General features: G+C 47.5%; 2 protein-coding genes across 2 annotated transcripts in view; one reads left to right on the top strand and one right to left on the bottom strand.

Annotated features, from left to right (window-relative positions):
• The window catches only part of SPTAN1 (spectrin alpha, non-erythrocytic 1), a 61,408-nt gene extending 58,829 nt beyond the window's left edge, over positions 1 to 2,579 (top strand). Inside the window, exons 55-57 of the mRNA XM_059715600.1 lie at positions 404 to 550; positions 883 to 1,030; positions 2,250 to 2,579. Coding sequence (XP_059571583.1) covers positions 404 to 550; positions 883 to 1,030; positions 2,250 to 2,375 — 421 coding nt within the window. The 3' untranslated portion in view covers positions 2,376 to 2,579. The remainder of the gene's footprint in view (positions 1 to 403; positions 551 to 882; positions 1,031 to 2,249) is intronic.
• Positions 2,578 to 15,317, bottom strand: DYNC2I2 (dynein 2 intermediate chain 2). The gene is made up of 9 exons (XM_006269451.3): positions 15,048 to 15,317; positions 11,910 to 12,170; positions 11,002 to 11,111; positions 9,520 to 9,677; positions 8,826 to 8,935; positions 5,372 to 5,539; positions 4,738 to 4,970; positions 3,901 to 4,058; positions 2,578 to 3,033 (listed from the first exon to the last, which is right to left on the bottom strand). Exons 1-9 carry the CDS (start codon positions 15,300 to 15,302, stop codon positions 2,795 to 2,797), a joined length of 1,692 nt encoding a protein of 563 aa, XP_006269513.2. The 5' UTR covers positions 15,303 to 15,317; the 3' UTR covers positions 2,578 to 2,794.
• Between the last annotated feature and the right edge of the window lie 456 nt (positions 15,318 to 15,773).

Here is a 15,773-nt window from a genome sequence, read left to right on the forward strand (position 1 = left end):
AACCCCACACAGCACGGCTCATGGTTGAGGTTCTCCACCATTTGCAGCCTCTTAACTCACTCGTAGGTCCTGTTTTGAGTTTCTGTAAACTCTGCTAGATGGTCTTCTCCAAGACTATCCACTAACTGAAAAGCTAGAATACAGCTTGCGCTGATTAAACCCTCTACACTGGACTGTGATTGTGGTGATACAGGAGCAAGCTATGTCAGGGGAATTCACCACCACCAAGAGGCTTGATGCCTCTGAACCAGTCCAGAGAATCTAGCTCTGTCTGTGTTGCAACACAACAATAGCCGGTCTGCAATATAGGACCAAATCAGTTTGCTATGGTTCTCAGTTCATCATATGGCTTTTAACCAGTTTACCCTAATGACAAAGTTTCAACTCTTATTTTGCATTGTAGACACTTCGACAAGGATAAATCTGGTCGACTCAATCACCAGGAGTTCAAATCCTGCTTGCGTTCTCTAGGCTATGACCTGCCTATGGTTGAGGAAGGGGAACCAGACCCAGAATTCGAATCTATTCTTGACACTGTGGATCCAAACAGGTATGCAGGCCAAGACTTTTAATACTCAAAGTTCTGTCCTCAAGCTGGGACTGAAGTCTTTGCCTGTTGCTGCAGCCTCTCTGTATTCTTGAGAGAGTTGTCCCTTTTTAAAAGGTTTTCCTTGAACTCAGGGTTGACATGTAAAGAAACTGTACATAGAACCCTCCAGTGCCATTAACCACCTCGAGGACTTCTGGAAATAGTGTCCTTTACCATCTTAGTTAAAACAGTTGGGAGCTAGACGAGATAAATCTGCTGCCAGACCTGTATGCTTGGAGGCGCTGCTCTCTGGGCAGTACAGGGTACTTCACAAACTGCTTGTTTCTTTGCAGGGACGGGCATGTCTCGCTGCAGGAGTACATGGCATTTATGATCAGCCGAGAAACTGAAAATGTTAAATCCAGCGAGGAAATAGAAAGCGCTTTCCGTGCCCTTAGCTCGGAGGGCAAACCCTATGTGACCAAGGAGGAGCTCTACCAAGTAAGTTGTATGGCACAGAATAGTCCCAACCTTTCTTTAATGGGAACTGGCTGTAGTTAAAGATCCATGTCTCTATAATCCAGTCAGCACTGAAAAACTTGTCAGCTCAAGCAATCTCTACTGGTTTCTGTGCTGTAGGTATGTCCCCATGCCACTGGGGAAAGGTAAGAGTTCATTAATGCAGCACAGTTTCTACCTGCCATGCACGGACTGAGTTTATAAGGTTGTTATAAGTGTCTGATCCTCCATGGGCAGCTGGATAATTACTTTAAAGGATTTAAAATGGGCTTCTTAAATGATAAAGTATGTCTACATACAGAACAATACCAGTAAGGATATGCTGGCATGGGCTAGCAACCAGAGTTCTTTACTAACCTATCTGGAAGGCTGCTATAATGTTTCTACTGCTGCTACTATCTGTGCTAGACAAATAGAGCTAGCAGAAGCATGCCTGCCCATGCTACAACATCCCCTTGGATTTGGTAGGGCTTTCCTGAAGGTACAGAAGGGGAGAGGGGAAGTTAGAATGGATGGTATGGGGTGTGGGGAGGGCAGGGACAAAGGAGCCAAAACATTCTACACTGCACAAAAAGTGCTTTTGGGCATTATGTGGAGCACACAAAGAGACAGTTGGTTTCTTGAGGCAGAAATAGGATTTCTCACCCCCAGTCCTGCATGCTGGGGCTGCATCTCTTCCTGGAAAGTCAGAGATGTTTTGGAGAGGTTTTTTGAAATGTTAAACATTCTGTTTCAACCCCAAAATCTGATTTATCTCAAGTCAAGCTGAGAGATTTTCAACATCTCGACTCTGTAGAACAAGGAAGAGGTTTCCCACTCCAGTGCATTGTTAAATGTGAACTTTAAACCCAAAAGAACTACCTTAAGTCAGGTGTAAAGCTCCCAGATTTTCCAGTCTGAATCCTAACTACTAAAAGGCAGCTTCCCTCTCCCCTTCTCAGATCAGCTGTCTATTTGTGTCTCCCATGGGGAGACAAAAGACAAACTACAGCCCTGCTGTCCCAAACTGAACTGTGTGAGCAGAGGCCAGGGAGCCAGAAACGCATGAATTCCAGTCCTGGCTCTGACTCTGACCTTTTCATGCCAGTGACCTTCCCTTTCCAGAGAATAAGATAGTTTGTAAGACCTTTTCCAGTGCAAACTGCTTAATATCCAGTGCAGAGAATGTCAGTCCCAACATAACTTGGTATTTGTCTTTCAGAACCTGACTCGGGAACAAGCAGATTACTGTATCTCTCACATGAAGCCCTACATGGACAGCAAGGGCAGAGAACTTCCTTCTGCTTATGACTACATAGAATTTACACGTTCACTCTTTGTGAATTGATACAAAGCACTAGCACTAAAAGATACAAAGAACATGCTCGCGTTTGCTGACTATAGCTCTGCATGCGTCTCTTTGTGCTCTCTCTCTCCAATAATCAATGTTACTTTATGATGTAACCTTTAAACTGCTTAGCTTAAACCCCTTAGGAAAAAACAAGTATTGCAGTGTGCTTCAATAAAAGTTACTGGTCCAAACTGGAGAAAATATTTTATCTCATCTTTAATGGTTAAGTATAATTCAGGCAAAATGCAGGACTCATTTATGGGGCTTCAAATAGTTGGACTGGTCACTTGGGTCTTTAGAACACACTTAAATCACACTTGCTTTAAATATCTTTTTCCCTCTGTTCATTAAAACTAATTTATCCTTCATTCATCTTAAGTAACAAGGTTCAGACTGGTAAACCTGGCCCATTACTCTCAGTCAGTGACCTCATTTGCTAGCTGCTCAAGTTGATTCATTTCTCGAGGTCCCTGCTCAGTGAATTCAGAACTCAGCTGCCATATTTTCACCGTGCCAGTGGCATCCCCTGCTGCCAGAAGCTGAGTTTGCTTGATGTTGAACTCTATACAGTAGACAGGACTCTGATCTGAAGTCTGCTTAATGGAAACTGCAGGCTTCTGGGAGCTCTTGCCAAAATCAAACAGTTGCACTTCCCCTTTAAAATAAAAAGTCCACATTAAGCTTTACATCATGGTCTTTGCATTACCTGTGTAACAGTTTACTGACTATGGCTTGGGTTAAACATTTGACTGGGAGCTCCACTTACTTGGTTCAGGCTTTCCTTCTAGTTTGTCACTTCTAGGGAGCTATGGATAAATATCCTCTCCTTTACCCGCTACTGGGTCTAGACTAGTTAGTGCTACAGTGAGTAGCTGTAGGATCTCACTAGCATGTCAGGGCACACTGAAACTACTGGCAGGAATTGTTCTGCAATCCCATCTACGAAGAGCTACCCTTACGTTCTTGTACAGTGTTGTCCACATTTCTAAGAGTTAAGTAAGTGTGGCAATTGTGAAAACTGCAAGTGGTTTGAGTCATCCCCCTTCCCCCAACAAAGTGTCTGCATCCACACACAAGCAGACAGATGGATGTTGGCAATAGAAAAGACATGAGAGTATCAAAGCTGACAAAATCAAATGCTACCTCAAGCCCCACTAGAGCTGAAAACCTGTGTCATACTAAGTGACAGCTTTAGATGTTGTAGAAGTCAAACAAACAGTTGAGGAAACGGGCACACTTTAGTTAGTTAGTAATAATGAAATGGGTTCCCTTCCCTTCAGTATGTCCCTTGTCCTCAGAGTTGCTATTTAATATTAACACAATTCTGGGAATAACTTGGGTAAGTGAGAACAATGCTAGTGGTTTCAATGGAGCTGCATCCACACATGGGTATTATTCAAGCAACTACAGCACTTCTGGGAAGTGCTAGGCAGCGAGCTTTTTGCATCTTGCCAGTGCCAGACAGTACAGTACCCATGAGAGAACTTGAATTCTTCCTCAAAGCAGCTAGCAAGTTACTTACCTTCCCCAGACGCAGCTGCAAAGACCAGAGGTCGAATTGGAGACCAGCTCACACTGAAGAGGTATTTCTTTGATAACTGAAGAGAAACAAGTGGTTGTGCTTGCAGCATGGAATGCAAGTGAACATGTCCATCAGTCCCACTGCTCAGAAACAGATTCCTGTAAGTAAGACCATTACTTAAAGTTTATGTAAGCAGCCTGAGAAGCAAAGTAACACTAGCACTATAACTATTCCATGTAAAGTCTTTAATCTTAACTGAACAGCCTGAATTATTTGCTTTTATGCATATTTCCACATTTACTAATATCTTGCCTGTTTATAACGCACATTGTGGACTGCAGCCAAGTGAATCCTTGGACACAGACCCTGTGTTAAGGAGCTAAAAATAGTCTAATTGATCCCAGGCAAAGTAGACCACAACCAAGCTGCCAGAATGTTTTGAGAAGAGACTGCTTGGGGGCACTTCCATTATAAAACTAGATAGTGCATGTGTGTGAACTTCCAAAGGTAAGCTCAGATGGTTGCTAAACAGTCATGGGCACAGTTTGCTTTCAATGATAAAGCAGGTTGTCCCCCCTTTAGCATCTCTCTTGCCCTGGAATTGCACTTACCCCAGAGCTTTTCCCAGAATTGTTTTAAAGCTAAGTACGAACAGTGCTATTGGCTTCAGTGGTGTTGGGTCCACACAGGTCGTATGCAATTTGGTAAATGCAAAAGTGAAAGACACAACTGAGCACCTGGCTGGATCCCCCATCCCCACAACTCTGAGAATACCACAACTAGACACACAGTAGTCTGCCTGTAACTTGACATCGGTGCGAACAGCACACTACTTGCCTGTGGAAAGGTGAGCAGCTTACACAGTATACTGGTCCACCATGAGGGGAGAAGGCAAACTGTGCTGGTGCCTTGAGGGGAACAGAGCTGCCCATCCTAGGGAGAGCTGCAGTCTCTACTGCAGTGCTGCACTTCAGGGAGTATCCGCCTTCCACACCAATGACAAACACAGTGGGATCAAAGCGGGAGAAGGAAAGCGAAGTCACCCCTACAGCTGTCTCTCCTCGCATAGGCTGGGGGAAAGGAAACAAAGCAGCCCTGAGATACAGACTCACTGAATTCTTACCTGCATCAAAAACTGACTTTGATCAGAGTTTGCTAAAAACTAAACTAGCTGCTTGCTACTCAACCTGCACTAACTGTTACATTCAGAGCAACGCTATTCAGGTTCAGTAGGATGGAGGACTTAACCCTAAGAGCAAGTCAGCTGCATCTGGAGTCTCTACATGGCCAGTCTTAGGAAGGGGAATGGGAAAGGGTCAGAGAGTCTACTGAGAACATTCATGGGGGGCTGCACTCTGCTCTCTCTTGCACCAAATGGAAACGTACAGCTCCCTGACTGTTCTCAAAAGCCTAAGCTATTCTAATTAAGACCTTGTAACAGATGTATTTTTTCTAGAATTGCTGAACGAACCTTTTTCAGGTTGGCACTGCGAGGGACCTGCTGAGCAACTAAAGCAAATCCTTCAGCCAAGGTCAGCCGACCGTCTCTCTCAGTCTGCCACACAAGGACCTTGCCATCTGTGGAGATGCTCAGAACCTGGAAGTGGTGGCTGTGCTTCAAGTCCTGCATCCACTCAACCTGTTCCAAGCAGGAGACATCCATAAGGAAAGGTCTTATCAGAGCTCACTAAGCATGGGGGCAGCAGCCCTGCATTCCCCTCCCACAGAGCAGATGGCATTGGGCAAGCCTGCTATCAAGCCCGCCCCTTTTCAGAGTGTACACAGAGGTGGGCTGCTATTAGGCAAATTATTTCAAGTACATGGGGCAGCCTGTTACAGCTCAGCCTTTGCAGTTCCATCCAGCATCATACAGGTCATTGGTTGGCTTTTGTGACATTGATAAAGCACTAAAACTTGTGTCCAGATAAAGCTATTCATATTTCCTTTTACTCAAGCTAGCAGCACTGATTTTCTTCAAAACAAATTCTAGCTCGTTACTGCTTCCTCTGTCATCACAATTTTAGTAAGGAAACTATTCTAACACAAAAATTTTCTGGTTTTCAAGAAGTAACTTAGACCTGTGAACAGCTAGTGCTCCTGCAGATGAACACTAGCTTAAAGAATATGGGGCCAGAGGCAGCAAGAGCCAGCTCTAAGAGCTGTGCTAATTACAAGCGCCTGGAGCGTCATGGGTATCGGCATGCTCTGACACACTGGAATTGCAGCAAGGAGGCTGTTCTGATGCGCACGTGTATAGGAGCCTGTAGTGCCAGTATGGAAGCTTCTCAATCTATCAAGCAGCGAAGCCAGACTGCATGACTGTGACAGGACATCCTGGGCATATCTACGCATGCAATTAATTTGAAGCAATAAACTCCAGTGCATATTGTGCCAGAATTTATTGCTTCTGGGCATGCTATTTGAACATGCACCTGGGACTGCAGCACAGAGTTGGAGCAGTTCTGGTTGGCAGGAAGCTCTGGCACTGAAGCACGCATGTGTCCCAGCCAGCCAGGTCAGTGTCTACACATGCAGTGCTATGCACAAAAAAACTGCATCAGAATAATACTCGTTTCCTGCTGCCTAATAGGGCCACACATGCAGATGCAGAGATGTTTACTGTGGAGCTAATTAGGCAACTCCACAGTAAATGTCTTGTTTAGACAAGCCCCACCTGTAGCCTTCAGCTGTCAGCTAAGGTTCAATGTCTGCCCCCCACTTCTAATGAAAATCAAATACAAAAAACACTGCTAGTTCTATACAGACCTAGGCAATCATGGAGACAGCAGAGTGATGCTACTCAGTTAGCCCACAAGGTAAACCTGTTTTTATTGCAAAGTTAACTACGAAGCTAGGGATGGTTCTCAAGGAGGACTATACAACAATGGCCAAGGGAAATGATCAGGTAAGCCAAGGTGGTGACTGAGTTTAGGTTAGCCATGGGAGTCGAGAACAATAAGTCCTTCTTTAGGTATGCAGACAGTAGAAAGAAAACAAATGGAAGTGTGGGACCCCTGCTTTAACACCTCAGTACAGCTGGTAACCGACAGTCAGGAAAAAAATTAACTCCTGAATGCCCAAGGGGAAAGTCAAGAGAGAAAAGGCTCATAGGGGACATGCTGGGACTGACAGCCTCACTACTGTGGATGCTGAGCAGGTGCAATACCAACTAGAAAAGCTAGACACGTATAAGTCAGTGGGACTGGATGGACTTCATCTGAGAGTGCTGAAGGTGCTGGCTGAGGTCATCAGGGAACCCCTGGCAAAGCTCCTTCAGAATTTGTGGCACACAGGGGAGATCCCCGAGGATTGGAAGAGGGCCAACATTGTGCCCATCTTCAAGAAGGGGAAGAGGAAGGACCCAGGCAACTATGGGCCAATCACCATCCCAGGGAGAATCCTGAAAAAGCTCATTGAAGAATCTACATGTGATACGCTCGCAGAGGGTAAGATTCTGAATGACAGCCAACATGGCTTTGTCACGGGTAAGTCTTGTCTTACCAATTTCATCTCCTTCTACAACCAGGTGTCTCACCAACTAGACAGAGACAAGGTAGACACTATATACCTAGACTTCTAAAAGGCTTTTTGATCTAGTATCCCACAATATCCTTGTGGGAAAACTGAAAGATTGTGGGCTCAGCTGCTCGACAGTTCAGTGAGTGGGAAACTGGCTACAGGGTAGGGCCCAGAGAGTTCTCATGAATGGATCTGTGTCATCCTGGCACAAAGTGGCCAGTGGTGTCCCTCAGGGGTCTGTGCTTGGACCAGTGCTTTTCAACATCTTTATCAATGATCTGGATGGGGGAGTGAAAAGCTTGCTGTCCAAGTTTGCGGACAATACCAAGTTATGGGGCAGTGTGGTCACATCAGAAGATAGGTTGCAGATACCGGTGGACCTGAACAGCCTCGAAAGTTGGGCAGACCAAAACCAGATGAGGTTTAACACTTCCAAGTGTAAGGTGCTCTATCTGGGGACAAAAGGCTCAGTGATGACAGCTTGACTTGCACCACAGCCAAAAGGGACCTAGGGGTAATGATTGTCCATCATATGAACATGAGCCATCAGTGCGAGGCACTGGTCAGCAGGGCAAATAACATGCTGGCATGCATCAACCGATGCATCTCGTGTAAAACTAAGGAAGGTGATATTCCTGCTGTACTCAGCACTGGTGAGACTGCAGTTGAAGTACTGTGTCCAGTTCTGGGCACCGCGCTTCAATAAGGATGTGGAAAAACTTGAGGGTCCAGAAAAAAAGCCACCTGTATTATCAGGGACTTGCAAGGCAAGCCATACAAGGAAAAGCTGAGGGACCCAGGCCTCTTTAGCTTAAAGAAAAAAAGGTTGAAAAGGGACTTGATAGCAACTTACTGCTATATCAGAGGAGTGCATCAGGAGCTCGGTGAGCAACTGTTCACTAGGGCACCCCTGGGGAAGACCAGGACCAATGGATAAAAACTCCTGGAAGGCCACTTCAGGCTTAATACCAGGAAGAACTCCTTCAGTCAAGGTGTCCAGACTGTAGAATAAACTCCCTCCAGAGGTGGTGCAGCCACCTACCCTGGTGGTTTTCAAGAGGAGACTAGACAGTCACCTAATCCCAGTTGTCTTCCTGCCTAAAGCAGGTGTGGTTGGATCTGATGATCTGCAAGGTCCCTTCCAGCCCCTGACAATCTATGAATCTATAGGTAGGTAGTGGCTTCAAAGTCTGGGGGCCACTTAGAGTAGCATTGTAGGATCTTTGTTTTTGGGAAGCTCAACTGCTCAAACATGCACTTTTTTACCAGGTGCCATCAAAATGTACAGGAAACACAGGGATGAAGTATTAAAATAATGGCTCCTCTTTTCCCCAGCCCCTGGTGAAACCCAGCTGGTGAAACCCCAGCCCCTTTGCACCCAGCTGTGGATTTTTATTTTTTTTTACCTGATAGACTGGGTCTGTGTGAGTGTCATCTGTCATCCCTGTTCTCCAAATCAAAGGATCTTCTATCCTACTCGTGTCCCACACCACAACCTCCCCACTGAAAAGGCCCCCTGTAAAAGACCAAAGCATCAACATAAGTGAGATCCACTAATGGATGGTAAAAGTAGTGGCATAGGCAGGTTGCTGAAACAGGTCGTCTCTTTGTGGCACTCTCACTGTCTAAGAGCACTGTTTATTAGGCATGGGATTCTGGGGTGAGCCGCTCTGCATAAGTGTCACAAAAAGTATATTTAAATCTCATAAGCAAGCACAATGCTGCTGACTTCAATGGAATGGTAACCACATGGGAGGCACATTCAGCACTGTTAAAAGAGGATGCTGTAGCAAACACCACTGTTCCCACTTATATCAAGGCTGACCTTATTTTCTATCTCCCAGGCTCCCTCCTCTCTAGGCAGCAATGTCTACATGCTCTAAAAGGTGGTAGAAGCAAGCAATATCCATAAAGATAATGAGAGGTCCCGATTCCCAGCCTCTAGGAGCAAAGACAGCAACCATATACGTGGCAGAAGCAATTCCCTTGGCTGAGAACCTGCCTGCCATTCCCAGCTTGCACTGAAGAGAAAAATCAACAGTACTAGCTGAAGGAGACAAGGGAACAATTATACTAAACTCTAAATGAAAAGCAGCCTACCAGCAATGAGCGAAGGCTCGGAGGGATGGAAAGCCAGGCACATGACAGAACTGGGAACATCCACTACTAGATCAGGATGCTGTGGATTTAACCCTCTTCGGTCCAGGTTCCAGGTACATACATAGGACTTTTCTGTGCTCCAGTCCCCATCATCTAATCTGAAAAAGGAAAAAAGGCAAAATGGAAGCTATGTCATGCCAGGTATTACACAAAGACCATCAGTTCAGGAGAGTTCCAGCTAGATTCTCATTATCTAGTTAAATATGTGCTCTCTGTGGCTGTGAAAGGCTTGAATATCTGTGTGGACAATTTGCCAGTACAATTTTCCAGTACATACTGGGGCACTTTGGTAGAAGGGGAGTCTTTCGAAAGCAGATGTTTGATGTGACTCATTATTACAGGGACTTTTACCTGGACTCAAATGGAAACAATCTGGAATTGACTTTGGGGGAAAATCATCAGGCATCGTCATGAGCCAAGATCAAGGAGCAAACACTTTTTTTCTTTCAATTACCAGAATCAGCTGTTCCTCAGAGAGACTGAGGGGCCAGCAGCAACATTTCATTCCAACCAGTACCCGAAGGAGGTCAGCGGTTTGAGACGCTGCAGGGAAGTTGCCCAGCAGCAACTACTGCAGCCAACTAAGAAGAATTAATAGGCACTAAAGAAAGTGTTACTGTGTCAGAGCACAGTGCCATGGAGCGGAGCCTGGCTGGCAAGAGTGGGGATGGCATCCTCAGGGTTCTGACAGGAAAGCAGAACAGTCTCCCCCACCTGCTGACAAAAATGAAACACTTGTTTTTCAGCCATGTGATAGATGCTTTTTACCCACTTTACTCTGGCCCTTTACACATGAAGTCTGCTTCAACCCCAGCTGCAGCTCCAAGTGGAGCAGATAACATTTGGCATGAGTTATGCCACAGACCTCCATTCACAAGACATACATCTAGTATTATTCATATATCTTCTTGCTGTTATTAAGCTGCTGTTGTGATGAGACGTCTTGTAAATTTTCAAGGTGAAATTAAATAAAACTTTTAAAAGAAACAACACTTGCTTCCCTTCTGCTTTTCAGGTATTGAAAGTATTGTATTTGCTGACATGCAACTCTCTTTTGCAGAGCAGTTACTGCCATGTGCAATGACAGTAGGCTCATCCATTCCAACCCCAGCCCACCCACCCACACAGGCACACATCCACTCTTCACATTTTTTAGCAGCATCTGCTTAGGAACAAGTCCCTGAGACTGCAGTTTGGGGATTGTGGGCGAGGTGAAAGAAGAGGATATTTGACCTAAACAGATGCTGCTGTGTTATTCTCGTTTCTCTGAATATCCATGAAACATTCTACGAGGTGAATAAGGTGCATTTACACTTAGTTAGCTATTATAAAGAGAAGTGAACGTTCTCTCACACTGCAGAACAGGGGGCCAGCCTGTGTCATGCCAAGATATTCAGTTGTGTTCTTAATTAAAGTACACACCGTCCATATGAACAGGCAACAACGGATCCCGTGGCATTCCAGGAGATGCTGGTGACCTGCAGTTTCTGATCCTGAGCCTCTGGGTATGACAGGCTGTGCAAACATGAAACCTGGAAGAGATCAAATTCAAATGCTGAGCTAACAACCTAAAAACACACAGAGAATTAGCACCTGTATTCAAAGACTGGCATATGAATGATACCCTGGGCAGGCCCCATGTTCCCACTGTCTTCACATCAGCAGTCTTAAGTAACACAAACTGTGGCTTGTAAATACATGTAAAAGAGAAGCTTAATATCTATTAAAACATTACATGCAACACTTTCAGCCATCCCACCAAAGCAACTGTCTCTCCATAACTTCATCTCACCATGGAGCGACTGCTTTTAGAGCAAAACTGGAAGATATATAGCAACCCCTCCCTTCCCTAATTCTGAGGGTCCAGCATCTAGATTTTGCCTTCAAATCCTTGTTTGGAAGCAGGGAGTTGCGTGCCCAAAGGTTGCCCTCATTTTGCCCATTATACATTTCTTTCAGTTAATACTGCCAAACTGCACTGACTCAAAGTTGCTGCCACAGAACTCTTAATATGGCAAACCATCAGCATTACAGCAGGAAGAGCCAAGTAAGCAGAGATTTTAGGACTATGCTCATAACCGAGGGAGGGGACCAGCTGGCTCCAGTTGCAGGCTTTCTTTTGGTGAGGCTAGTTTCATGTGTTGTTACAGGTAGGAAGAACAAGGTCCCTGGCAAAGCTGGCAAGAGGGCAAAAGGAAATGGTTCGAAAGTAGTGTTCTTTTTCTTTACAAGGACAATCCCTGCACCAGGTAATGGAACTAACTATTCCACAGCTGGTGAAGTCAGCACTATCAGGGATGGTCACATTGCTCTGAAATCTGCCATCTTACCGTTTCATTCTGATCAGTCCAGTTCACCTCAAAGCCATCAAAGGCATGGCTTCTCCAATTTTTATTTAGTTCTTTGATAACGTCTTCTTCCACTCTCTGCAGGAATGAGAGCAGACCAGCATAATCCACAGGGGCTCTGTGACAGAGATTCAAGTCTTGGACAGCCTCCTGGCTTTGATCAGTCTGTATGCCAGCATCTCTGCTCGAATGGGACTGTACCGCAGCCTCCGCTGTTGAGATCTCCCCAGTCTGGCAGCTTTTCTGGTAAAAGAACAACAAAAGTCTACAATCCAAACACATGCAAAGGGTGCAGAGATGGATTCATTTAAGACACCTTCCCTCTTGTTGCTTAATCTGTAAACTCAAATGTGCCCTGGCCTCTGCTTCCTGGCAAATTGCCTGGGTTATATGCAATGTGGAGTCCTGAATCTGAAAATGGTTCTCACCCAAAAGGGGATCAGGTTTCAGAACAGGGAAAATAGTGAATTGTTCATTTAGTGTTAGGACAGATTAACTTTGCAGTGCAGTGCAGTGCAGAGGCAGCTGAGCTAACTTTAAATGAGATGGCTCAGGTATTGGCTGTACTCTAGTTGAGGCAGCAAACTCAGTACAGGTTATTAAACCCACCTCGGGCATCCACATGGAGCCTGGCACTGCCATGGCTAGACTGTGAGCACAAGTATTTTTATACTACTCCACAGTCTTCATATAGACATACCCTATGCAAGCCTCTACTGGGTCCCTGTACCTGTAATGGGAGCAACATGGTTTTAGTCTCAGACAATAAGAAATTGCTTAATTCACGATTTTCCCCAGACCAATAGGGTTGATAGCACAGATTGTTTACTACCATCACTAATGCATGAGAGACATGGACCATCTGATCCAAATGCATGCGCAAGTTCCCACAAGCTCAAATTCAGCAAAAACCTTGAAAAACACAACTGTGGTAGCTCTAACTCAGCACCTCCTGGTCAAACAGAGCAGTCCTCAAACTGTTTGCCCCAACTCAGCAATCTTCCAGGTTACAGTAGCATAAGAGTTATGTGGTAGCCATGATGGTCCAGAAATGATGTGAGGCCAGGATTTCTCCGGGTGCTTAAGAACTGCCATTTACAGGGTTTCCAAACTACCAACTGGCAAAGAGAAAGTCCTCAGGGATTTGTACAGGGTTTCCAAAATACTACCCTCAGTCCATAGGTCCATCTTGCCCAGTATCCTGTGTGTCACACTGGCAGAGAACGGGTGCTCAAAGGGGGAAGAACTGGGTCTGACCAGGATCGTTTCCACTGTTCCTCTCTCCCTTGCAGCTTCCCTTCATCCTGCATAGGAGATTGCAAAGATTGTAAAAGTTCTCCTAGGTAGAAATTAAAATTCATATTTCACAGGCGAACTGAAGGTATGTTTGGAACAGTTCATTGTGTGCAGATTAGGCTCAGAGAAAAGTTGGAAAAAGGCGCCTGTGCCTGAAAACTTGCAAATAAAGATTTTGTTGTTGTAAATATCTAGTTGATCTAATAAAAGATATCACCTCTGCCACGAGTTTGGATTCCTTTTGCCTCCGGACCATAAATTCATAGATTCTAGGGTCAGAAGGGACCTCAGTGGGCCATCTAGTCCGACCCCCTGCCTCTGGCAGGCAAGAAAAGGGTCACCAAACCTGGGACCATGTGATCCCAGCCAGGTGCCTGTCCAGTCTCCTCTTGAAGACCCCCAAGGATGGGGCAAGCACCAGCTCCCCTGGAAGCCCATTCCAGATCCTGGCAACCCTGACTGTGAAGAACATTTTTCTAATGTCCAGTCTAAACCTAGTCTCCAGTAGCTTCTGGCCACTGTTCCTTGTTGTTCCAGGGGGTGCCCTGGTAAACAGATCATCGCCTACTTTGTGTTGCTCTCCCCTTTATGAATTTGTACGCCGCCAAAAGATCCCCTCTCAACCTTCTCTTGGAGAGGCTGAAAAGGTTACGGTCCCTAAGCCTTTCCTTGTAGGGCCTTCCCTGCAGGCCTTCAATCAGAGGAGTGTCTCTTCTTTGGACCCCTCCAGGTTGTCTGCATCCCGCTTGAACTGCGGCGTCCAGAACTGGACACAGTACTCCAGCTGCGGTCTGACCAGTGCCACGTAGACAGGGAGAATCACCTCCCTGGACCTGTTTGTGAAGCACCTACGGATGCACGACAAGGTGCGATTGACTCTGACAACTACTTCATTGCACTGACGACTCACGTTCATCCTGGAGTCAACGGTGACTCCAAGATCTCTTTCTGCCTCAGCGGTGCTGAGAAGGTCGCACCCCAGCCTATCAGTATGATGGCAGTTTTTTCTCCCTAGATGCAGCACCTTGCACTTGTCCTCATTGAATTGCCTCCTATTGCTCCCTGCCCACTTCCCCAACCTGTCGAGGTCAGCCCAGATCCGGGTCCTCGTCCCCAGGGCCAATACGGCTACAACCCGGATACCTCGCAGCCTCCAACATTTCAGGTCTAGGAAGTTTTCATTCAAAGGCCATGGCCCCCCTCCCTCCAGTGCTCAGTAGCTACCGATGCCCCTTTCCTCCAATAATGTATCCAAGTCCTTTTTGAATCTAGCTAAACAGTCAGCCTCCGCCACCTCCGGCGGTGCCACTGTTCAACGACGCGCCGCCTGAAAAGGTGCCGCCGCTGTGACCCCTCTTCTCATCATCCGGGAGACAGTCGATAACAAATCCCTGATGGCTTTCTCTTTGCTGGTTGGTATTTTGGAAACCCTGATGATCACGTCCCCGGCTCAGGCGTCTCTTTTCTAAACCGATCCCTTTTCTCGGACCAACCCTGCAGCGAGGATGACACTAGACAAGCTTGCGAAGGCGAGACGTTCTTCCTCCGGTCTCCGATGACCCGAGGGAGAAGCTGCGGTCCCCAAAGCTTTCCTGGGCCCAGCCCAGCGCTGCGGTCGGAGAGACCAGCCCCACCGCAGCAACCCGGGAGGCCGGGACGCATCTTTCAGAGAAAGAAACGCTCCCGGGACACTTTAAATCCAGCCACGGAGGCAAAAGCAGGCGGCAGGTGAAGGCTTCTGCCCAACGCAGGGGGCTGGCCGGAGCCCCCTGCTACGAAGCGACAAGGAGCGGGTGCCTGAGGTAGGGCCCTCCCGGCTCTCACCGCCTCGCCGCGGCCGCCCTGGTCTCGCCTCCACAGCGACTCCACGTCGGCGCCGCCCGCCGCCCCGTCCGCGAACATCAGGGCGGTCGCACGCCCCAAAGCCGCCCCCGCCGCCGCCGGTTTCAAGGCGCCGCCATCTTCCCACGCCGGCCCCGCGCGCTCCCATAGCAACTGGCCGGGTGCGCCAGAGTAACGCCACACTGCGCGACGGGCCCGCCGCGGGTTGGGGGCGGGGCGAGGCGAGGCGGCCGCCATTTTGAGGAAGGGCACAGCCCTTCTCCACGGCGGGCCTGGGCTCCATGTTGGAGAAGGGCAGGGCGCGCTGCTCGAAGGACACCAAATCGCCGGGCGGCTCGATCCCCAGGCCGCCATGTTTGCTACGGGCACGGCGCCCGCGAGGGTAGGTGGTGCGAGCCGGCCGGCGCTCCCTCCCCCTCTCCGTAGGAAGGGGCCGCGGATCTGGGCGCGGGGGCGAGAGGGGACGGGCGCGGGGGCCCGCAGGAGGAGAAAACAGCTCCTCCAAGGGCGACGGGTGCCAGGAAAAAAGATGGCGCCGGAGAGGGTGGTGAGGAAGAGGAGGAAGAAGGGCGGGCAAAGCAACAAAGGTGCGGCCGGGCCTGGCCCATGGAGAGCTTCCTTCATCGCATCCTGCCCCTCAGCCGCCATTAGAGGTGCAGAGAAGCCAGAGGGAGCATCTCCAGCCCTCTGCCTAGGCCCCTTTTGCAC

This window comes from Alligator mississippiensis, chromosome 12 (genome assembly GCF_030867095.1).
Source record: "Alligator mississippiensis isolate rAllMis1 chromosome 12, rAllMis1, whole genome shotgun sequence".
In the NCBI taxonomy this organism is placed as follows: Eukaryota; Metazoa; Chordata; order Crocodylia; family Alligatoridae; genus Alligator; species Alligator mississippiensis.